General features: G+C 35.8%; 1 protein-coding gene and 1 long non-coding RNA gene across 5 annotated transcripts; one reads left to right on the top strand and one right to left on the bottom strand.

The window, feature by feature from the left end:
• The first annotated feature begins 164 nt into the window (after positions 1-164).
• On the top strand, positions 165-22,865 carry LOC125654334 (acyl-CoA dehydrogenase family member 10-like). 4 transcript variants are annotated; one of them, XM_056149664.1, is made up of 23 exons: positions 165-242; positions 702-893; positions 2,052-2,200; positions 2,608-2,783; positions 3,075-3,249; positions 5,169-5,331; positions 6,101-6,195; positions 6,578-6,693; positions 8,511-8,692; positions 10,824-10,974; positions 11,159-11,304; positions 11,738-11,911; positions 13,339-13,593; positions 13,802-13,971; positions 15,761-15,901; positions 16,093-16,230; positions 18,105-18,195; positions 18,742-18,900; positions 19,131-19,303; positions 19,427-19,570; positions 20,023-20,100; positions 21,849-22,004; positions 22,682-22,865. In XM_056149664.1, the coding sequence occupies exons 2-22, from the start codon at positions 710-712 to the stop codon at positions 21,999-22,001; spliced, it is 3,213 nt and encodes a 1,070-aa protein (XP_056005639.1). In that variant the 5' UTR covers positions 165-242; positions 702-709; the 3' UTR covers positions 22,002-22,004; positions 22,682-22,865. The 4 variants fall into 4 exon arrangements, with proteins under 4 accessions (XP_056005639.1, XP_056005643.1, XP_056005635.1 ...); XM_056149668.1 differs by lacking the exon at positions 165-242 and adding an exon at positions 453-570 and having other exon boundaries at positions 13,411-13,593; XM_056149660.1 differs by lacking the exon at positions 165-242 and adding an exon at positions 453-570.
• LOC130050233 (uncharacterized) lies at positions 21,703-23,533 on the bottom strand. Its single transcript, XR_008798663.1, has 2 exons — positions 23,185-23,533; positions 21,703-22,748 (listed from the first exon to the last, which is right to left on the bottom strand). It is a non-coding gene; the product is annotated as an uncharacterized LOC130050233 (long non-coding RNA).
• Between the last annotated feature and the right edge of the window lie 438 nt (positions 23,534-23,971).

The raw sequence follows: 23,971 nt of genomic DNA, 5'->3' as shown, positions 1-23,971 counted from the left end.
TTGTAAATTTCCCCCCACTTCACTTATAAAGACACACCTTCACACATTTTTAAAAGACTTCATTCGAAATAGAAACTCTCAACTTGAATTATCCTTCACTGGTACCGAGTTAACTATGTGCCGATTAGGCCAAGTGCCGAAATGACTACGTGCCGATTTAACCCAGGCTCCTGACGGTGCCCCGTATTACCGACATTCTTCAAAGTAAAAGTAAAAGAAAAATTGAGGGTCGCCACAAATCAGTAAGTTGTTGTTATTATAAAATTACTAGCATTGCAGAATGCACCATAGTATGACATCACATTGATGCAAAGATCTGACTTTAGGTACAGTGCAGTATTGTACATGAATCACTGTCAATGAAGTCTTCTTGAGGAAACCCTCCCCCTTTCCCTTTCGAATTTATTTTCAGTAAACCATAATTTTTATCGATTCTTTCTCTTACAGCTATTAAAGCATCGCATAATCGAAGAATAACATGGAGAATGGACGATTTACAATCTATAAGATAAATGAATGGTGATATCAAATGTAAACATATCATGATAAAGAACTGGAGACTAGTTATGGGTCAGTAAATAGGTCGAAGTAGTATATCTACAGTAAAAGTAGCGATTAATCAAGGTACTGGTAGCAATATCTAGATGAATGAATTTCAAATGACATCCAAATCAACATTAGCTTTTGTTTTAATTCTGTAGATGGAAGGATGCACAGATTTCCTTTGAGGATCCTGGGGACTCCACATATTTCAGAGGCAGGGTGTAGGCAAATTTTATCACCAAGAATTCAGGCTGCAACATTAATGGCACAGCACAGAACCCAGACAACTAAAGCTGTCATATTTGATTTAGGTGGTGTGGTTGTACCATCACCTTTGGCTGCATTTCTGGGTAAGATAGACAAGGGAACGCAGATAGTGATGAAATGATTGTCGCCGACAATTGATTGTCAATCGTTTTTGGTTCTTCGATTCCGATTATCGAGTTTATTTTTCATAATTGATTGTTGCCCGTACAATAGTTGATAACTAATCCGAGATTCATCTGACTGTTAACCCCGATTTTATATCGTGATATGTGCTGGGCCGAGTCAGAGTGGACTCCATTGAAAAGTTGGAATTCAGCGACACCAGATATTGTCGCCGCTTTGCCTACCTTTTACAGCTTTATTTCGCAGGTTTACTTTCCAAGAAGCGAGGGTTCAGTTATCGGATGATTATTCTACAAGTTAAGCATGACTAATGCGATGCTATTGCCATGTTAAAAGCTCTAACACTGACAAATGAAGCATCACTTTGACAAGGGGCGCCTACTTGCCATTTGATTTCTTTGCGCATGACGTCAGCACACAAATACACAAAATTCCAATCAGTGTCAAAGTAGTCTGACATGATACTCGATAATTGAATCCTATCTAGATTCGTGAAATAAAGCTGTAAAAGGTAGACAAAGCAGCTACAATAGCTGAATTCCAACTTTTCAATATGGAGTCAGCTCTGAATCTCGCACGCACATGTCTCGATATAAAAGTCAGAGGAATCTCGGATTAATTAATAACTTGATAATATATATATACGTATATCCTAACCCAGGGAAATCCAAGTCAGACGTCTGGATTTTTTTCCCTTTAAAAGTAAAGCAAATCTTGATTTGTGGCTAGAGGAAACACATTTCATTCCTCGTTAGGCCTAATAGGCTAATATGATATAACATGTATGTTCAATATAATGTTGCACATATATCCGAGCATGAAACTAAAGAGAAATAACCCCAAAATGTAAATACCGATTATATCGATCATTGATCGATACAGTTCTTCCGATTATGATCGATTATGATTTTTTACCGATTATTCAACACTAGTTGCAGAACCCATTCAGACCTGTTCATTGTGAAGTACGGTAAACAAGACACCACCAGCTGTTTCATCGTCTCATTGGTGGAATAATTATGAAATCAAAGATTACTGATATATCTTTGTATATTGATTGAAATACATAACTGAAACTTTTGACGATCATAATTATGGATACATTTTTATTTACCTAGAGTATGAACGTAAGTTAGGTCTTCCTAAAGGGAGCATTTCTCGGACTGTAGTGGAGAGTGGAGACAGTGGAGCATGGAACAGGCTGGAGCGCGGAGAGCTGACACTCTCAGAATTTGCCGACAAATTCACTGAAGATGTCTCTGCAAGGGTGAGACATCACATTCATCATCATTGTCAACTACATCATCATCATCATCATCATCAACTACATCATCATCATCATTCAGGATCTGAACAACACCTTAGTTAGCCATTTTAAATTTACTAAGTTATTGCCATAAACAACAACAACAACAACAACAACAACCCCAAAAAAAGAAAAAACAAAGAAGGAAACCCCACCCCCCAAAAACTCATTAAAAATATTTTATCTCAAAAGGTCCGGTCTTCCTCACAACGTCAGGGGTCCCGAGTCCACTCGTGGCCTGAAAAAATGGGATTCTTAATGTTGTGAGGATGATGTTACAGATACAAGAGACAAAATATTAGATTGACACATTTCATGTCATTCAATTTTACAAAAGTGCTAGACTTATGAGAGTATACTTTGAACAGGCAGGTAAGAGAGCAGATATGTCTGGCTTGCTGACGTATATAGGGAATGGACTGACAACTCCACATCAATCCATCATAGATGCTGTGAAGTCCCTTAGAATTGAGGGCTTGAAAACTGCCCTATTGACCAACAACTGGGCCATGGAGGGAGAGGGACCAAACAGGATTATGGACAGGTAAGGGTAAGGTTATTGCAGTGTATATATTTGGACATGTCATTTTGTTTTATGGCTGTGTACCTGCAAACCTTTCCACTGAATGGAAATTCCATGTTAAATGTTACAATATCAAGTATGTTTACATTTTATGAAAATTTTTATTTTCTTTCACTTCATGGTCAAGATTTCATCACACATATTTGCTACATAGCTTTGGTTATTGTGTTGTATGAATCAATATCTAATCATGCATTTTATATGTGATGCCTGAAAGGGACCAAATTTGGCAAAAAAACTATCTATCTGTAGAGACCTCTTTGATGTAATTGTGGAGTCAAGTAAGGTTGGTACCAGAAAACCAGAAAGAAGGATTTATGAAATTTGTTTACAGCAATTAGATGTGAAGCCAGAGGAATCAGTGTTCCTTGATGACTTGGGTGTGAACTTAAAGGCAGCTAAGGCAATGGGCATCAGGACCATAAAGGTAATGCATATAACACCTCATGGGCCAGTTGTGCGATTTCACAGATACTGCAAAATCTATCATTATACCCCCCGCAACAAGTTGTGGGGGGGGTATACTGGAATCAGGTTGTCCGTCTGTCTGTCCGTCCGTCCGTCCGTCTGTAGACGCAATGGTTTCCGGACTCTAAAGCATTATCCTTTCCACCTACCGTCACCATATCATATATATGGACTACCCATGGGATGAAGATGTTCCCTATCGATTTTGGGGTCAAAAGGTCAAAGGTCAAGTGCACTGGACATCAAAGTAGCAATATGGTTTCCGGGCTCTAAAGCGTTATCCTTTCCACCTACAGCTACCATATCTTACATATGGACTACCCATGGGATGAAGATGTTCCCTATCGATTTTGGGGTCAAAAGGTCAAAGGTCACGCGCACTGGACATCGAAGTAGCAATATGGTTCGGTTTGTCATGCTATTTGTTTTTTACACTCAGAAAAGAGGTAGTTTATACCTATTACCAACACCCTTTGGGAGATTGGGGTAAGCGGGGGGTATTCTTAGTGAGCATTGCTCACAGTACCTCTTGTTAGATCAGTCTTTTTTGTAGAGGTTTACTATATGTTGTTTTTATGCGCCCGTCAAAGACAGGATGTACTATTATGGTATTGCGTAGTCTGTCTGTTTGTCTGTTCAGAACTTGTAGTTAAAATGCAAAATGAACTGTAAGCTCCAGGATCTTACAACTTGGTACATTTGATCACCATGATGAGAGGAAGATGTCGATTGTTTTTCAAGGTCAGAGGTCAATGTCGTATCAGTTAATTTGAAAACCTAGTAGGCAGAATACAGACCGATCTTTTGGGGCTGGGAGAGTCAAACATGGTACACATTCTCCTCAGGCCAAGTGGAGGATGCCTTGTGTTCTTCAAGTTCAAGGTTGTAGTATCACTTAGTAGGAAAACCTTGTAGGCAGAATATAAACCAGACCATTGGGGCTAGGACCGTCAAAGTTTGTACACATATACCTTATGCCAAGCGGAGGATGTCTATTGTTTCTCAAGGTCAAACATCATATAGTGAAAAAAAAAGTCAAAGTCATAGTATCACTTAGTAGAAAAACCTTGTAGACAGGATACAGATCGAATAGTAAGCTCCCAGATCTTACAACTTGGTACATTTAATCACCATGATGAGAGATAAAAACTTTCACTTAGTAGAAAAACCTTGTGTTTTTGTTTGTTATGAATACAGGTATTGCCCTGAAATTTAGTCACAAGCTTCCTCTTGGAGGAATATAAGTTCAGTTTGCATTTCAGCTGAATTGGTGCACTATGATCTACTTTATTGGTAAAAGTAGATCAAATAGTTTTCCAATTTTTTTTTTTTATTATCAATTCAGGTATTGCCCAAAATTTTTGTCACAACCTCCCTCTGAAAGAAATACATAATCAGTTCACATGTCAGACAGATTGGTACACCATGACCTACTTTAAGGCTTGTGTATGATATCAATTCAGAGTGCATAATGTGCTTACGGGCCCATATGGCGAATGCTGTACCGTTTGCGGTACTCTTGTTTTGGTATGATACATTATGAATCCAATCTTCTACAAACAAAAGAAAGTGAACTACAATAAAGGGAAAAACAAATAAAAAATTCTTGCACCACAGAATCAAATTTTCGCAAACATGATTATACTTCTGAAGCCATTGAAATTTTACTCCATGAAAACTTGTAAATTATTACAGTAGGAAAAAAATTATAGACTACCAGCAGAAGACATTGTTGAATTTGGAATTTCTTTGTTTGGGGATAAGGAACATTTATAGCATTTAAAATTTTTATGGTCAAAATGAGTATGACTTAGCAACAAAATGGGAGAAAGTGTTGGCTTGTTTTTATAGAAGTGTGGATAAATGGGACTTTTATAGGTAACAGATCCAGATAAAGCTGTCCTTGATCTGGAGCGAGAAGTGGGCGGACTATGTTTACGCCGATTTGTTGATGGAACAACCACCGTCCCAGAACATCTGAGAATTCCTATGGACAGATTGGAGACATTTTTCAACCAGAAACTCAATCTTCACTCTACAGGTAAGTCGTCAGGAAATACAATACATCGTATATAGGATAATTGAACTTTTTTCCACTCTAAAGTAGTCAGTTGATATAAATTCGCCCAGTTTTAACTTTGCTTAATCAAGATGAATGTGTTTCCCTGTACACAGTAAACATGATAAGGGAATACGAACTATGCATAACTTACAAGCCTATTAGAATTCTTCCTATTGATTAAAATGAATTATTACAAGGATCCTTAATGATTACATGTTGTTAGATATTATATCATTTTCTGTTTATGTATTCTGATGCCATGAAGTGTGTGTAATCGGTTGAACTTCTTCCAAGATGATAAGGACCCTTTATACACTAATCAAATATAATTTTGGACATTCAGAATAATACGTGTACATTTTAAGAATACGCTTTAAGCAAAGTGCTGGGAACAAACAATTTTGATTTAAGTTACAGTAATCATAATTTTATATCCAATAACTTCATAATATGATCTTTAACTACAGGGAATGAAAATCATTTTGCTGTAAGCATGTATTCATTATAAGCGTGTTAGCTATAAACCATATTTTACTGTATTTTTTAAAAAAGTTATAATGATATAAAGAGGTCATCCATAGCATTTCACATTTTAATCCAAGGTCGGAGGAGGGGTTGATGATGCAGAAATTGACTCAAAATTTGACAGATGGGGCTGTCATCATCCAATGGAAGTGAATCAGCATCTAGAATTCAAATGTCAATTTGTTTTATTCTCAGTTTCAATATGATTTCAATTTGTTTCAAGAACCTCCTGTTCTCCGGTGTTTCCAACATGGGCAGTCAAACCCAACTTACTATGTCTACTATGCAGGCCAACATCTTGTTCTTCGTAAGAAACCAGTAAGTGAAAACGTTCACCATGAATGATATCAAAACTGAATACACCCAGTAAAATCCATTAATTTATAAGAAATTTGATTCTTTTTTTAAACACACACATATATATAGATCAGTAGTATAATGATATTTACAAGAATTTGTGAATAAATGTGTTACACGGTGGAATTGTGTAAATATATGTGTAAAAGCAAACAAAACTCCCTGTTGTGTTCAAATTACATACAGATCTATGGATCTCTCAGTCTCTCTGTAGTCCAGTGAGATAACCACTGACTGCAGAGTGAGACACAGAATTCAGCACTGTGTTTGATGTAGTCATGGTAATACTTAGTTGATCTGACTGACATCCAATCTTCTGGCAGTTGTACATGTTTACTTGTAGCCAGGCAAACTCCTTCCTTCAGCTCATGCTGTGGAACGTGAGTTCAAAGTAATGAATGCAGTAGGGCAGTTTGGAGTTCCCATACCCAAGATGTATGGACTATGTGAGGACAGCAGGTTAGTATAATCTACATTCTCTCTCTCTCTTTCCCATAAACAAGCAGTTTGAATTATTTTGTGCATATATATCAGTGAGTAAGGATTAAAAAAAAGTTGAATTTTAGTTTTACCGTATATACTCGCCTATAAGTCGGTTGTATTTTTTAAGGTTATTTTGTAGGAATTTGTCATTGACCCGCTTATAAGTCGGTACAAATTTTTGTCAGAATAGGTTGACAATTTCAAGTCAATGCTCTGACTAGTGTTTTTACCTATGTTTCAAAAAATATTTTGAGAAATCAATAATTATGAGGTGCTCAATATCCAAGCCATATCTGTTTGGGGTTTAAACGCATCCCTTGATCTATTATGGACCATGATCCCTTGATTACCTAAGCAATTATGGTCTCCTAATGACCAGTACCTGACAACGTGTTTACTTAGTGGCACGTGCCTCGCGAAAATTATTATTGTGGGATTCCGGTATAATTCATTGTATCAACAATAGAGTTTTTAAGAGTCAAGAATGATGATCTAAATTATCTGTTAAAAATATTCAATCTTTTAAGAAATATATTTCAGCCGGTATACATATGAATATTTCAATATTAAATCGGGTTCGTAATTCAATTTTACCGATAAACGAATTGAAATTGAATTGAAAGTATTAGTTACGGGTATGTAATTAATTTTAAACTAGATAAAAATATGTAAATACTTGTACTTTATACATGATTTTAAAATACATAAACAATACGTCTAGATATTTGTGAACAATAATCATTTGTGTGGTAGTCTAATGATAATCGTCGGAATTGTTAAAAAAACACTTCATTACGCTGCCCAGAAAAATACCAATCTTCTTAGGACGCGCTTATAAGTCGGACATAGAGTTTTGGACCAAAAATTGACTCCCAAACAACCGACTTATAGGCGAGTATATACGGTAGCTTAGGCTCAAGTGATATTTTCTGATCAAAACTTTCCGTTGTCTGTTGTTGGCGTCGTTGTTGATGTTGTAAACTTTTCACATATTCATCGTCTTCTTCAGAACTACTTGGCCAATTTCAAACTAACTTGGCACTAATCATCCTTGGGTAAAGGAGATTCAAGTTTGTTCAAATGATGGGCAACACCATTCTCCAAGGGTGATAATAATGAAATAGCGAAAATACACTGACAAATTTTTAAAATCTTCTACTCCAGAACCAGTGGGCCAATTTGAATCAACCTTGGTCCAAATTATCCTTGGGTGAAGGGGATTCAAGTTTGTTTATATGAAGGGCCATGACCCCTTCATATGGGGAGATAATTACAAAAATGCAAAAATAGGGTGGGGTCATTTAAAAATCTCATTCTCAAGAACCACTGAGCCAGAAAAGTTCAAATTTACATGGTAGCTTCCTGACACAGTACAGATTCATGTTTGTTAAAATCATGACCCTGATGGTAGGGTGAGGCCATACTTCAGCATGCTAGAGGTTCACGGTGAAATACTTTTGACTTGACACCGTGTATCTTAGGTATATAAGGGTCGTTAACCGAGACTCTTAACTTGTTGGAGTAAGTGGGGCCACAATAGGGGATCAGAGTTTTACATGTGAATACATAGCAAAAATATTTTAAAAATCTTCTTCTCAAGAACCACAAGGCCAGAAAATTCCAAAATTATGTGGAAGCTTTCTGACATAGTGCAGATTCAATTTTGTTAAAAGCAATGCCCCCGGGGGAAGGTTGAGGCCACAATAGGGGATCAAAGTCTAAAATCTTTTAAATATGGGCCAAAGTTACTCAGTTGAGCGATGTGGCCCATGGTCCTCTTATTTATATTACAGTGTCATTGGCACTCCTTTTTATATAATGGAGTATTGCAAAGGCAGGATATTTAAGTCACTTCACTTACCGGGGATGACCTATCAGGAGAGACGGGACATTTACTTTGCCATGGCAGACACGCTCTGTAAGATTCACCAAGTAGATATTTCTAAGGCAGGGCTGGATGATTATGGTAAAAAAGGTAATAATAAAAGACTTTATCTTTTAGTGTGTTACATTGTAATAATTTTGCCTATGTAGTAAACTCAATGTATTAAGGTGTAAGGCTTTCAAACTGTAGATTATGAACATGTGCTCTTTCTCCTGGTTTGAATTTTTTCTCTGTCCATTTATCACTAAAATTATAATATATTTATATTAGATGAATTTTAAAGTTTCCAAATTTAATATATTATTATACGATATATTATTATACAATATATTATTATACGATATATTATTATACAATTATACATTATTATACAATTATACATTATTATACAATACATTTTTATACAATATATTATTATACAATATATTATTATACATTATTATACAATATATTATTATACAATATAATATTATACAATACATTATTATACAAATATTATTATACATTTTATACTTTTCCTGTGGTGTATTACTCTAGATCCCAAATATTCTGCGAGTACGTAATTTGGCTTAGTCGCCATATAGTATAAGTTCAGATTGAAAAACATAAATGCAAGTTCTGGTCTGAAATTAGTGGTGAATGGATACAGACAAGACTCTTTATTTCTGTAGAAAGGCTTGTCATGGATTGATTTAAATATTTCTAGCATGTGATAAGGAAGCTGCAGTATATTCCCTTGTTAAAGATTTTAATATGAAGGTATATGTACAAAGGTCGAAGGTGGTATGCACTCAGATAAGACTAATTTCACATCTGCGCTCCTGTATTTGTGTATGGTGAATTTCGTATGGAAAAGAAACACAACATTGTTTTGGAAAATTTACTGGTATGGTGTTCCAAAAGAAATGGAGAAATATGGTCAACTATGTAGCATGAGGTTTAAATGTTACTTAAGTTTGATCCTCATTTTATATTGTATTATTAGTTATGTAGACACTTAGATGGTTAATACAGAAATATATTGGGTCCTCGAAAAAAACCCATATTGAATGAGACATAAACCGATATGATTTTTTTTTCAAGCACCCCACATATTTCTGTATTAACCATTGAAGTGCCTACAGAACGCATTCATCCTGCTGGTGATTTCACATTTACATTCCTTCTTGTTGCTTTGTACAACAATAAATATGACTGCAACATACATATACAGTGTATTCATTCTTGATACTTTATCAAATGTGCAACAATAAAAAAAAAACTGGCTGCAATATTCAAACCAACAACAACTTGATTTGAATTAAACAATAAGTTTTTCAACAAACTAGAGATTCAAAAATGAATTCATTTGTAAATATTTTTTGTAATATTCTTGATTTTGGTGTCATAATAGGCGTTGACTGTATAAAATTTCTAGTGACAGGGTATAAGTATTCTCATGACATTATACTACGTGTGGTCAGTAAACCACGTGGAAGGTGCATATTGGTAATATTAGGTTAGTAAGAGGCATAAGATCGTTGCATATAGGGCTAAAATGATTCACTGAAATATTGATACTGTTCAATATAAACGCTCGATTCAATGTTCGATTCATTGTCTCAATTTTCGGTTTGACATGTTTGTTACTACCGGGTTCACTAAAATACACATCAGGCTCGGCCTGTACTTATTATATTTACCTGCATGAGGGACAAAGTAGAGTCCAGTAACGTTCAGACTGTTGTTTACCTTGTGTGATGAAAATAATAATGAATTTTATCAGTTTGAACTACAGAGCCAACAGGCATCTTACCGTTTGGTAGTTTGGAAACAGTTTGCCTTTGGAATTATGATTGTGAATCTTGGTATTTAAATTTTTTCTTCAAATTTATTATTGCTTTCTTCTGTAAATTGTATCCTATTGAAAGTATTGAATCATGGCATAAGTATTGCAATACACATCGAATCGTGAAGGGGGGTATCGTTTCAGCCCTAGTTGCATATAGCATTGGTTTCAGCCAATGAAATTCCAAGATTTTTATCAGAGGCAGGTACTTAATTTTTCTTGATCAGATTTGTAATTGAGCACTTGAATTCTTTCTGTTTTGATTTGTTTATTTTTAATTTAGTTCGCTTTGTTAAGTTTTGGAAATAATTGATGGGAAACATTACTGAAGGCAAACATTAAGTACATTTACTGCATACAATGTAATAATTGTGACATATTTTATCACAACAGGAGGATATCTGAAGCGCAATATTGTTCGCTGGTCAAAGCAGTATGAAGCTAGTAAGACGGAGGAAATAGAGGCCATGAATAAACTGATGGACTGGCTGCCCAAACACCTCCCAGAGAGAGAGGCTGTTACAATAGCTCATGGCGACTTCAGGTTTATTGAAAAAATTGTTGTTCGAAGTTTATCAGATTCCTAAAAACAATTTATTTACATGAGATGCCACTATCAGCATGCTAAAACATTGTAACATTTAAATTTCTTTCTTTATAAGCTGTCTTTGCTGTTATGCCCTCTGGGCACAAAATCGGAATAAACTTATCTTAAAGTCATGTTACAGACTGGACAATCTGATTTTCCACCCTACGAAACCGGAGGTGATTGGTGTTCTGGACTGGGAGCTCTCGACAATTGGAGATCCAATAACGGACCTCTGCACGTGCCTCCTGAATTACTATATGCCAGCCAACTTCCCTATGATTACATGTGAGACTACCAGTTTAATCTCAGCTCAGTTTATGTAATTCATTTGAGGATAAATTAGATGAGATTCAAGATGAATTTTCATCAAAGATTTATTTTAGTAAATTTTTAAAATTTAGTAGCAACAAAGGTTTCATCACAACTGAATTTTAGAAATGTTTCATACCGACTACTTCTACTGTAGATTATGATGTATTTCTACTGTAATACTTGCATTTTGAATAGATATTGACTTAGACAATGTTTGAAATGCAAGGGATATATTAGATTTACATTTTGTTTTTAAAGTAATTACTAGGTATACATGTAAAGTGTTATATTTATTTCATACAAGTCACCAGCCAGTGCCTTTTCTGTTACCATAATTGTAAAACTTGAATTCATAACTATGTTTTGCTCGTTTTATTAACCATTGTCCATGAATTTCTTGTTACAGCCTTCCAAAACATGGATGTTGCCTCATTAGGAATTCCCAGCGTTCAAGAATTCATGGACATTTACTGTCAGAGGATGGGCATTCCATCCATTCCGTCCTGGGACTTTTATGTAGCATTCGCACTCTTCAGGTTTGCAGCCATCATTCAAGGGGTCTACAAACGAGCCATATCAGGTAAAAAAAAAATTAATATAGGTAAAAATATTTCTGGTTCAGATTCTACTGAAAATTATCAATTTTTTACTTGCATGATTTTTGTGGGTTTTTTGGTGTAGAGCCTACAAATTCAGATCCTCTGTAAACAGGATGTAGCACGGAGAATGATAGACTGTTATTGACAGTTATGAAACTCAGATGGACCAGCAGGGCTGACTACTCTAAAAATCTGTCAATTCTGTTAAAAACCAGCAAGCCCACAGAATTGGTGCATATAATAAATATATCCATTTTTAAGTGCATTGTAGTAGGTCAAACCACTTGTATGACCGAAGCTTAATTTCACAGTCAGCACTCTAAAATGATCAAGCGCTTAAAGCTCTTTAATGATAGAATAGAAATAACCATAACTTTGAACCCGATTTGAATTGAAATTAAAACCAAATAGGATTCAATGTAAAATTAACTCGTCCAAACAACCTGATGTAAAGTTACTGTCCACTTTCGAATTAATACGTCTTGGGCATGCTGGCAGACTGGAATTTTGTACACTGTTACTGATCGACTACCAAATTAAGACCTCACAAAAAGTTCTCCAAACCTGAGAAATTTGACTTCACAAAAATATGAAATGTAATTTTACAGTATGTCAGGGTTCTCTGTAACACATGAATTTGGGTCAGTGACACAAAAAAAGATGTTTAATATTTGCCAGGGGATATGTCCTTGAATGCTAAGCCTGTTTTATGAGAGGACTACAACCATATATAGTAAAACATGGTTACACCAGACATGCTTATAATGAATTCATGATTACAGCAAAGTGATTTTCATTCCGTGTAGTATTAAAACATACTTATATTCTGAACTTACTGGATATAACAAATGATGAACCTGAATTCGATATAAGCATGTTTTACTGTACGAAGACCTCTGGTTACAAAGTAGTCATAGTTCCCATGGCTTCAGTTTCAGACAGGTGGACATTTGTTTGAGTAGACGTTCAGACAGGTGGACATTTGTTTGAGTAGATGTTCAGACAGGTGGACATTTGTTTGAGTAGATGCAGAAGAATCAGCAGTTTGTGTAACTTCATTTTGCTGATGACTGTAAGGATTTACATGTAACTTAGGATGACATAGACTCATGTTATAATACACAGACGACAATTACAGTTGAATATATCACAGTTACTTCCCTTGATATGGACTGGTGAGAGTGTTATTGTGCATTGATTATGCACTGACAGGAATGGGATACTTCACAGTTTTCTCACACGATCACGAATGTGAGACTGACATTACCCATGTGAGATTTTTCTGTCTTACACTGCTACGTCATTGATTATAAAATGGCATTATTTTCCTCAAATTTTGATTTGATATACCTTTCTTGGAGAAAGCATTGAATGTGATCATTAATTAGTTTGTACAAATGTACATTAGGACAAGGCAGTGCACCCAATTCTAAGCTTGTTGGAGAATTTGTTTTATGTATAATTTGTATATGTACATTAGGACAAGGCAGTGCACCCAATTCTAAGCTTGTTGGAGAATTTGCAAAGCTGATGGCAGAGGAAGGATGGAAGATTGCCTCTAACAGTAACCTTCGACCGACGGTGTCCATGGCTGGAGGGGGGATACAGCTGGGAAATACCGGAGGAAAGAGGAACTACAGCACGAGCTCGGAGGGAGCTGTCAGTAAGAACAGACTTCTCTTTACCTTGTAAATGATGTACGGATGGATAGATGTGAGACTCGTATAAAGAGTTTAAATCACTATATCTCAACATTACATGTACGTAAGGACTGCTAATTTTGATATCAGAATTATAACTATTATAAGAATTTTTATCAGAGTACTACCTATTTACAATATGAATGCAATACTGACCAATGATGTTTATAGATCAAATGACTGTGTCCCCTAAGGGACTGTCTCCTAGAGCCAAGAATCTGTATGACAAGGTCAAGGATTTCATAGAGAAGGAGATTAAGCCTGCAGAGAGCGAGGTGATGGAATTCTACAGACAGGAACAAAACTGCTGGAAGGTCTGCCCAACAGTCAACAGGCTGAAGGTAATAGTGAATTAGTAGGAGGCTAGAAGAAGCACAGAGGAGTCATTATTTACATGTACAGTTGAACTTCAATATCTCGAACACCGATATCTCTATTATTTTGGATATGTCATAGTGATTCGGAAGTCCAAACCACTATTCTTTGAGTATTTTACCCTCGATTTCTTAATTCCTTGAGTTTTTTCTCGGTCCCATCAAGTTTGAGGTAACAAGGTTTGACTGTATTTAACTGTGTGTTCAATTATAATCAAATATCTTCTAAATCAATTCTTAATATCATATAAAGCACTGTAAAGAATTGAGTGCATCTCTATAGAGACATGTAGAGTTATTTTATTGTGGGTACAGTTTACTCTCAAATCTGCAACCAAGACAATTTAATATCTAGCAATTGTTGAAGGTTCAGAAAGTTTATAACAAATGACATCTTCGCAAGCCAAGTGTCCGATTCACTTACTTTCATCTCTGCCTTGTCAGTTTTAGTCGCATTTCTAAGCCTTCAAAATATTGCGCTTTGACTTTCCAAGGCATCCAATCAAATCGCACCATACATACAGTATGGTTTTAGTAATGGCGGCCCTCATGTCTAGCCCGTGTTATCATCTTAATTTGCCATGGCATTTTGTCTAAGAAACAAAGATGGACGATTTTCGGAGAAAGTTTTGGGGTTTACGATCATTTTTAAGAGAAAATCGATTATGTACCTCACCCAAATGATGATAAAGGATGGTATGTGTTGGAATAAACTGAACAAACTCAGCAAAATTGAGTACGATATGAAAAAAAAGTAGAAACGTTGAAATATGAAAGGCATTCTTTGATACGTGATTTACACAAAGGTGACATAGGCGTACAGAAAGTATGCACACATAAATAAAAACAAAACATTTTATTGTTTTCGTCTGCCGACTCCATTTTGTAAACATACACATGTAACAGAAATTATAATGCATTATCTGATTGGTCAGATTTTGTTTTCATCAAAGAACAGTAACTCGCTCGATCTGTTATATGGCAGTTCAATCACAACTAACTCCGCCAAGGAGAAGATGAGAGTAAGCAAATTGGACACTTGGCTTGCGAAGATGGGCAAATGGTTGATCAATGAAATTTTATCTCCATGAAATAGATAAAAATCTGCTGACCACAAAAATTGACCCTCTAGGAAAATGAATGCTTCCATAATACTTTTAATCATTATGTTTATTATAATGCTATATGCTTAACAGAGGAATTTCTGTCAATCTGTTCTCAACTGTAACCTTGCTGTTAACTTTTGGCCTCTACTAGTTATAGACTTTGTATCTGTCAAGCATAATGCTTAACTAATGAAGTAGGTGTGCAGGGTGTACTTGTGAAGGTCATCCGTGCACGAAGACGTCAAATGTCATATAGGAAGTTATTATATGATGCATTGTCTCAGAATCAGATCTTGTTCATGACTACCCCACAGGGGAGAAAAAAGTTTTTACATTCAGTAGTTGATGCAGCTAAATGTACAAACTTTAAATGGTTACATAATAAGGGAGACTTAGTGGTCTGGATGCATTTGTCTGTCCTTCCTTCTGTCTATCACAAATTGTGTCAGGGCTATAACTCTTGCAAGGAAAGACTTCTTAAAATTTGATTAGTATTTCTTGCTCAAAGCTGAAAGTTATGTCATGTTACCAAGGTCAAGGTCTCTGCATGTCCAAACTATAACGTTGCTTGCCTTGCTTGTTAAAAAAAAATTGAATTGCATGTACATGAAATTATGTATTGTATATTATGTAGTTTGTCTGTTGTTCAGGAAAAAGCCAAAGCTGCAGGATTGTGGAATTTATTTCTCCCAAAAGAGGCCGACCCTGAGATGAAGTTGGGTGCAGGTCTTACAAATCTAGAGTATGCCTTCATGTGTGAAGAGATGGGCAAAGTTCCTCTTTCATCAGAGGTACAGTACACCTATAAATGTATGGCTTAATCATCTGTTGTCAGCTAGCCACACTATATATACACTATATAAAGAAGCCACAGAATTTACAAGACACTGTTAATTAAAATAGATATACAGTTAACAGCCTGAGGAATGCAACTCTCTGGAAAGTAACTGTAGAATGATACAACACATTCTGTTGGTTTCAGATTTTTAACTGTCAGGCTCCAGACACAGGAAACATGGAGGTTCTGGTGAGGTATGGTTCAGAGCAACAGAAACGACAGTGGTTAACTCCCCTGCTCAACGGAGAAATGAAGTCGTGTTTTGGCATGACAGAGCCCAAGGTACAGTATATAGTGTTATTTGCTCACCTTAGCTGAATCCTCCACTGGTTCTATTAGCTTACCTGAGGTAAATGCTCTGATGAGCATATCTGACCATCTATTGACCTTTGTCTGTGCTAAATTTTCACTTCTTCCTTAGAACCAAGGGACTGTTTTCCAACAAATTTGGAACAAATTATCCTCAGGTAAAGGTTTATAGACTTAAGTTTATGTAATTGAATGGCATACCTCATTACAGGTGGATATAATTGATAGAAGCGAAAATAAGGTGGAATTAATAAAAAAAAATCCTTTTGGTATTTTTAAATAGAAAAATTTATTTGCAAGCTACACTACATGCAACAAATTTTCTAGGTCATCAGATGACCTATTGCAATGAATATTTTGTCTGTCATCATGCATTGGTCTGTCGTACATAAAATGTTTTCACATCAACATTTAAACTTTTTCAAATTTTTTGCGGATAAAAGAGGGGCATTTTTTTTTTACCAATCTTTGCATGAACATGCATCAGTAATAAGTGAAAAAATTGTAAATTTTGTTACCCCTGCCCCCCCCTCCTCCTCCCCCCCCCCCCCCCCCCCCCCCCCCCCCTTTATGGTTGATTAGCTTGACCAAAACCTGAAAGGAAATTTTGCTTCTCTAGAAACATTCAGGTTTTCTCCAGGACACTTAGCAGACAGTTTGTATAGTTATGATGAGTAAGAAGGCCTCTACCTAAATTGTAAAAGGATTCTGATCGAGGATGGGGCTCTATGATTCAGCATTGCTTCTTTAAAAAATCTTCATGGATCCTAGATAATAAAGGATAAAGAATCAATCTGAGTATACAGTAATAATGAGGAGAAATTCTCCTACCACATTTGTGTAATTCATGGGAATAGGGTGGGGCTCTATGCCTTATATATAGTGAAAATTCATTACAATTTACATGTATATATTTTGTTATAATTCAGCTAAACTCCTACACACCAAACTCCTAAACTAAGCAGGGAAGCATCTACTGAAACTGAAACTTGTGGTCCCTGGGTCATGGATTCTGGCCTACATGGCGTGGCTATATGGATCATATACTGAAAATGTATTAAATCTATGAAAATTTGTTTTATACTCATGAACATATGGCAGCATAGGTATAATGTGTTAAAGGCCTCAACAAAATTGTGAAATTCTATGTCCCTGGGTCAGAATCATACCTATAGTAAAATAGAATTAACTTTTGAAATAACATCCTCATTACTCCATAAAATCTAGCAAACAAATTCAGTGCTGAGTAATTGCAAACAAGTTTAAGGTGATATATGGGAATCACCATGACTGTATGCCTGTTTCTCTACCCGTTGTCTGTCCTTTCATCCTACTTTGTCTCTTGGCCTCAATTTTGTAGTGGAGGGACAGTAAAAGCTACAGTATTTGCATGAAATCTGCCTAAGATAAGAAAAAGTGCAATGAATTTGAACCAGTCATTTGGTTAACATCACTAAAAAGTTAGAAATATTTATACAGAGAGAGGTGATTTCCACTTGCTTTCTGTTGTGGTCAAGCATCTGGTAGACTTGGGGGCCAAAGAACTTTGACGAGCTCACGTTTGATCTAAGTCTCACTTTTATAGAAGTAACATATAGGGAAAAAGTGAGACTGAGGTCAAAATTGAACTGTCAAAATTTTATGGCCTCAGGGCCAGGTACAGAAAAGAGATGAGAAATATTTGAAAGTTTCCTCTTTGATAGTACATTTTTGCCTGTACAATACCATGTTGGTATTCTCCCCTAGACATTATGAGGATGACGTCCTACCTAAATATGTTTCATCAGAGAGGGGGAGAGAGATCGAGATCGAGAGATCCACTTGCTTACCAGAATCTTGTTTTACAGGTAGCCTCCTCAGATGCCACAAACATTGAATCCTCCATCACCAGGGAAAGGGATCATTACGTCATCAACGGACACAAATGGTGGACTTCAGGTACATTTCCGTGTCTACAGTCTTGTATATGTAACTGATTACTTTCACAAATTTATTTTGCTTCACCCTGAAATATAGGCATTCACATTGTCCTCCCTTGAAGAGGGGAATATTGATTTCCACCTGTTGATTGGTAGATAGGATATTGGCTGATAACTTAAGAGACCCTTTTACCTGATAGTCATCAAACTTGTTCTTGTATGATAGATGATCCTGATTGATTTTTTGGTTTTACCTAATTATAATAGTTACCAAACACCTCAGTAAGACAACATAAACTAAATAAAACCCACCTCATGACATGTGAACAGTTCGGAAGTGAAATTTTCAGGTAAAAGTTGTTTTTTCTGCTGAAAATTTTATTTACATATGGTGGAATAGTTTAGAAAGATTTAAATTTTTTGTATAGTTATTATACTTACGTTTTATGTTAATTTGTCTTATCAACAAAGTTATGGATAGTCATTTTGTGTTAATACTGATTCTATGAAACACTATTCTTTCAACTGTGGCCAAATTCTATCTAGTGAGGTTTGACATTTCCAGGTGCCTTACACCCCAACTGCAAAATCTGTATATTCATGGGAAAAACAGACAAATCGGCTGCCACACACAGACAACAGAGTATGATCCTCGTCCCAATGGATGCCCCAGGGGTCAAGATTGTCAGACCCCTCTCTGTTTTTGGCTATCTAGACAACCCAGGTCAGTGAAAGGTTGGATATTCTTAATTTACAAAAAAAGTGGCAGTGCATTAATATTAATTCATAAGCATTGTATGCAGGGCAGTCGAACCTGATTAAGTGACCACCACTGGGAAGTTTTGAAACTTGTCACTTAAGAGAGGTGATTTACACTAGTCACAAATGCAGTTTTGACTGTACTCTCTTGAACATATGATGATGCAGATTAATTGATTTTAAAACTTTTTACAGCTGGGCATGCAGAGGTGATCTTTGAGAATGTGAAGGTTCCGCTGGACAACATGTTGCTGGGTGAAGGGCGTGGCTTTGAAATTGCTCAAGGTCGCTTGGGTCCAGGCAGAATTCATCACTGTATGAGACTCATTGGCAATACTGAGCGAGCCATGGAACTGATGCTGGAAAGAGTATGTTTTATTAATAGATGATGAAGCACAGATTTATGCATTTGATTGTGCAGTAATTAATTAATCTTCTGTCAGCTATTCATTCTGCCATTTGAATACTGAGTACCTCTTTTGAATTTACAGACTCAGAATAGAGTTGCCTTTGGGAAGCCCTTGGCTGCACAGGGCACCATTCAACAGGATGTAGCGAAATCCCGAGTGGAGATAGAACAGACTCGTCTACTGGTGCTCAAAGCTGCTCACATGATGGATAACTACGGCAACAAGGTGAGGGAGAGCAAGAAAATACTGACTAATGGAGATGGTGTAAAACTTGTAGGAGAAACTAACAGTACTTAACTAAAGTGCTTTTTGTCCTACTCCTGTCATTTTATTATATATGGTCCTGCTAGATGGTGGGTGCCTTTAATATAGTAATTACTTTGACCATTAGCAATTTCTATGGCACATGATAATTCAAGTTTCCTGTGGGAAGATTTTCATAAATTTTATACATAATACTTAAATTAGGCAGAGGAAGACAGATTCCTATAGTAATTACTCTGTCTGTCTTGTAAGCAATTTCTATGGCACATGATAATTTAAGTTTCCTTGGGTATATTGTAATTAATTTTATACATAATACTTGAATTAGGCAGAGGAAGGCCCATTCAATTTTCAAATTTATTGTGGGGTCCTTTCTGACATGTCAATTTTCTAGCATTGTTTTTTGGAAACAGGTGGCAGCCCCTGAAATAGCCATGATTAAGGTGGCTGCTCCAAACATGGCTCTTAGAGTGATTGATCGTGCAATACAGGTATGATAATTCATAAAGAGAATAACACTACATTCAGAAAGTCCTTGCACACAATTTGAATATGTACCCATCACTAATGACACAATATATGTACACATCACACCAATCAACCTTAACATCATTTAGTTGTTTTATCCATTGTCAGCATTTCATCTTGTGTTTCTCTGTTGGCAGATTCAAAACAATTGTATGATTTTGATTATTGATAGATTTTGTGATAATTATACCCCACGCAATGAATTTGCAGAGGTTATGTTTTTTACCTGTCTGTCAGTATGTCAGTCCCTTTTTTGTCAGCACAACTCCTCTGAGACTGCTCAACAGAATTTCGTGAAACTTTGTAGTTAATAAGCACTGGTATTAAACTGATGATAGTAACGATCGTTACTATCATCCCAAGATGGTGGAAGGAAATTCCGGAAAGACCACGTTTACTTATTATATCTATTTGTATTGTTTATTTGCGAATGATATGTAGATAAGAAATATCATACACTAGCAACAATTACGATCAGGTGTTATTTTATCTTTTATACGGCTCATATGAACAGAAAATTCGTCGTTGAAAAAACAGCGAGGATGATAGTAACGAAAGTTTTTACGTTACTATCATCATTCATTTCCGTTACTATCATCCTCACTGTTTTTTCAACGACGAATTTTCTGTTCATATGAGCCGTATAAAAAATCAAATAACACCTGATCGTAATTGTTGCTAGTGTATGATATTTCTTACCTACATATCATTCGCAAATAAACAATACAAATAGATATAAGTAAAGGTGGTCTTTCCGGAATTTCCTTCTGCCATCTTGGGATGATAGTAACGATCGTTACTATCATCAGTTTAATACCAGTGATAAAGACACATTGTGTAGATGTGCTTATTCCCAGGAAATTCTGATTCAATAATTTTTCTGGGAGTTATGCCCCTTTTGAACTTTGAATTTTGAGCAGATCTGTCTTGTTCTTGCAGTAATGCATTATAACTTTACCATTTATTATGTGAGGCACTATCAAGCAATGTTGGAGGGTAGGGTATGTGAACTTGCTCACTTTTTCTTTCATTTCTGAAGACATGTTAGTCTTGACTCTTAAGGTATCACACCGGTAATTGTCCAATCAAAATGAACTTGGTCAATTGTAGTTCCATATATTTAAAGAAATATTTTTTTCCTTGCGCGATTTTTCTCATTTCCTCTTCTTCTTTTCTCTTAATTTTTACACCCCTGAGTAGGAAATTTTGTGTAATTTGTAGAAATAACCAAGTGTATACAAAGGAACTATTTGCTGTTGGTAGCTGAGGCTACTTCCTGAGGTGTACTTGGGCTGTTTACACACATGTGAAAAACACGTGGATTTGAGGGTAGTCTTGTTTGCGGGTAATTTATTTTCGAAAGTGCTGTGTAGGGTGGTGTTTTTCTGGTGTCGGCAGACGAGATAGGTAACATAGAGCGTTTCTGTCTGCGTTATTCGGCATCAATTCTGCAAACTGATTTTTAATGAATTTTTTTCCTCTATAGTAATATATAGGGAAAATAATTACCGGTGTGATACCTTAAAGGTAGTAATTTATCTTTTGACTTGCATAAAATTTACTACTACATAAATTGATGTTTATTTTTTTTTTTTTGCCAGTATAAATACAGTTGAACACATATTTAAATTGCACAAAATCATGTTATTCTTTTGCACATTCTATATTCACTAAAGCAATAGAAATCAATTGTTAACTGGTTCCCTTCCAGGCTCATGGTGGAGGTGGTTTGAGTGAAGATTTTATCCTTGCTGGAATGTTTTCCTGGGCCAGAGTTCTGCGACTTGCAGATGGTCCAGATGAAGTTCATCTACGAAGTATCTCTCGTCAGGAGTACAGAAAATATAATTTATCGAAACTATGACAGGTGTGAAGAATTTCTGTGTGTATCACATGTACCGGTAGGCACTTGTTTCTGTAAGTAAGTGATAACGTCTGTATACTGATAATAACACAAGGTACCTAGCTTTAAATGACACCGAATGATAGCCCCTAAGAATGTCGGGCTTTTGAGCTTCCAGGGAATATGCGATGGAAATGTATTTACTACGGTACTCTTCTATGTTCATTTATCTAAAAAAAATCATGTATGGCATGACTGCATTTATTGCCTCTTATCTCCAAAAACTGCAACAAAACATGGGTCTACAGCTCAATTTCCTGTTTTACACCATGGTGGGTGATGCATGTGCTTTCTATATACATGTATAATACTTTGAAAATGTTTTGTCTGCTGTATTGACAAATAAGCATGAAAATCCACCTATTTATGACATCATAGTTGATGCCATAGAGATCCATGTTCATGTACACTACATGAAATAGTACCATGGTCTGTCTGAAAATACAGTAAAAACCAGGGCCAAATCAGAATGGATGTGTACCATCTTCTTTCCTCAGTTGCCAATACAGCAACTTTAATTTTATGCACATTGTTGTAAATGCAGATGATGTGGGTTCCTTGGAACTCTCTCATCTTTAAAAGTTGTAAGACATCTTGGTAGTCCAAGAATCAGTGATATCTTGTAAATTCTGTTTTTGCAGTCTCTTGGTGGTGCAGAGGCTCGTGTATCATGCTTGGCTGATGGACCATTACGTCAGATTACCCAGTCTGAGTACAGAAAGGCCATATTATAAACACTGATGGAATTGTTGATCATTGATGTGACTGTGATGATAATTTTCTGTGATGTATAAATTTGATAAAAATAAACACTGTAATACGCCAGTTTCGAAATAAGAGCTCTCCTGTGTAGGAGGTACATTTAGTAGAACTTTGAGTGCCTAAGTGGGACAGAGTGAACCTACAGTCAGTGAGGGAAACGATAAAATGTATTAAAAGCGTCTTCTATCTAAATACATGTAAGTAAATGTAGGAAATACAAAACACTAACGAAAGAAATGTTTTTCTAAAGTAGGAACATAAAAACAATATGATATTTGAAAGTAATATCCTACATGTAGATATGATACCAATGACCAACGAAATTACGTGATATAATAACAAGTCCATGTATTTAATTACTCCCTGAATACTTATTACTTACTTAGTTTGTGTATCAGTTGAATTCAGGTGATGAAACAGCGTATAGGAAGAATACTAAATACATTTACTTATGTAGTGATGAATATTCGTCCCACTCCTGCATGTAAACAAGTTGTTTCGCGCCTTACTATGTACGAGAGTTCTTCAAAGGGAAATAACTCGGACGTATCTCGAAACCGGCGTATTATGATACAGTATAATCACCATGACTACCCATGATTAACAATGGAAATTATAATGTTATGATATATGTAATATTTTTATACAAAGAATGAAAAATTTATTACCCCGTATTGTGTGCATGACCAAGTCATGTGGCTAATACACTGAAAATGCATAATAAAAACTTTCAAAAATTTCATCTTCACATAGTTATAATGAGCACAGACAAAGTGTTGAAATCGGTTTAATACTAGCTGTTATGTATAACGCTGTTTCCTCCATAATTTAAATGTTCAGCTCGAATTTAATCCACTCCAGGGGCATTTTGTAGTTATAGAGACTGCTACCAACATTGTGACATGTCATTGGAGAGGACATGAAGATTAGAGTTTATTATGATTATTTGAGGAGCAAACAAGGTCATTTAGTTCAGAGTGTTACTTGTGAATGAAAATGTGTGGAAACTAGCAAGATATTTTGAAGTCAATGTGGTAAGTTCTAATTAAAAGTACTATAGTAAAACAATGTCTTCTAGTATTTCTACACCAGCAAAATAAGCTCAAGTGAGCTAGCTTTTCTAACGTATGGTGTTGTCAACCTATCATATTGGGCAATTTCAAGTAACC

This window comes from Ostrea edulis, chromosome 1 (genome assembly GCF_947568905.1).
Source record: "Ostrea edulis chromosome 1, xbOstEdul1.1, whole genome shotgun sequence".
Lineage (NCBI taxonomy): Eukaryota > Metazoa > Mollusca > Bivalvia > Ostreida > Ostreidae > Ostrea > Ostrea edulis.
Note: the sequence above shows the minus strand (reverse complement) of the source record. Positions and strands in the feature narration are given on the sequence as shown.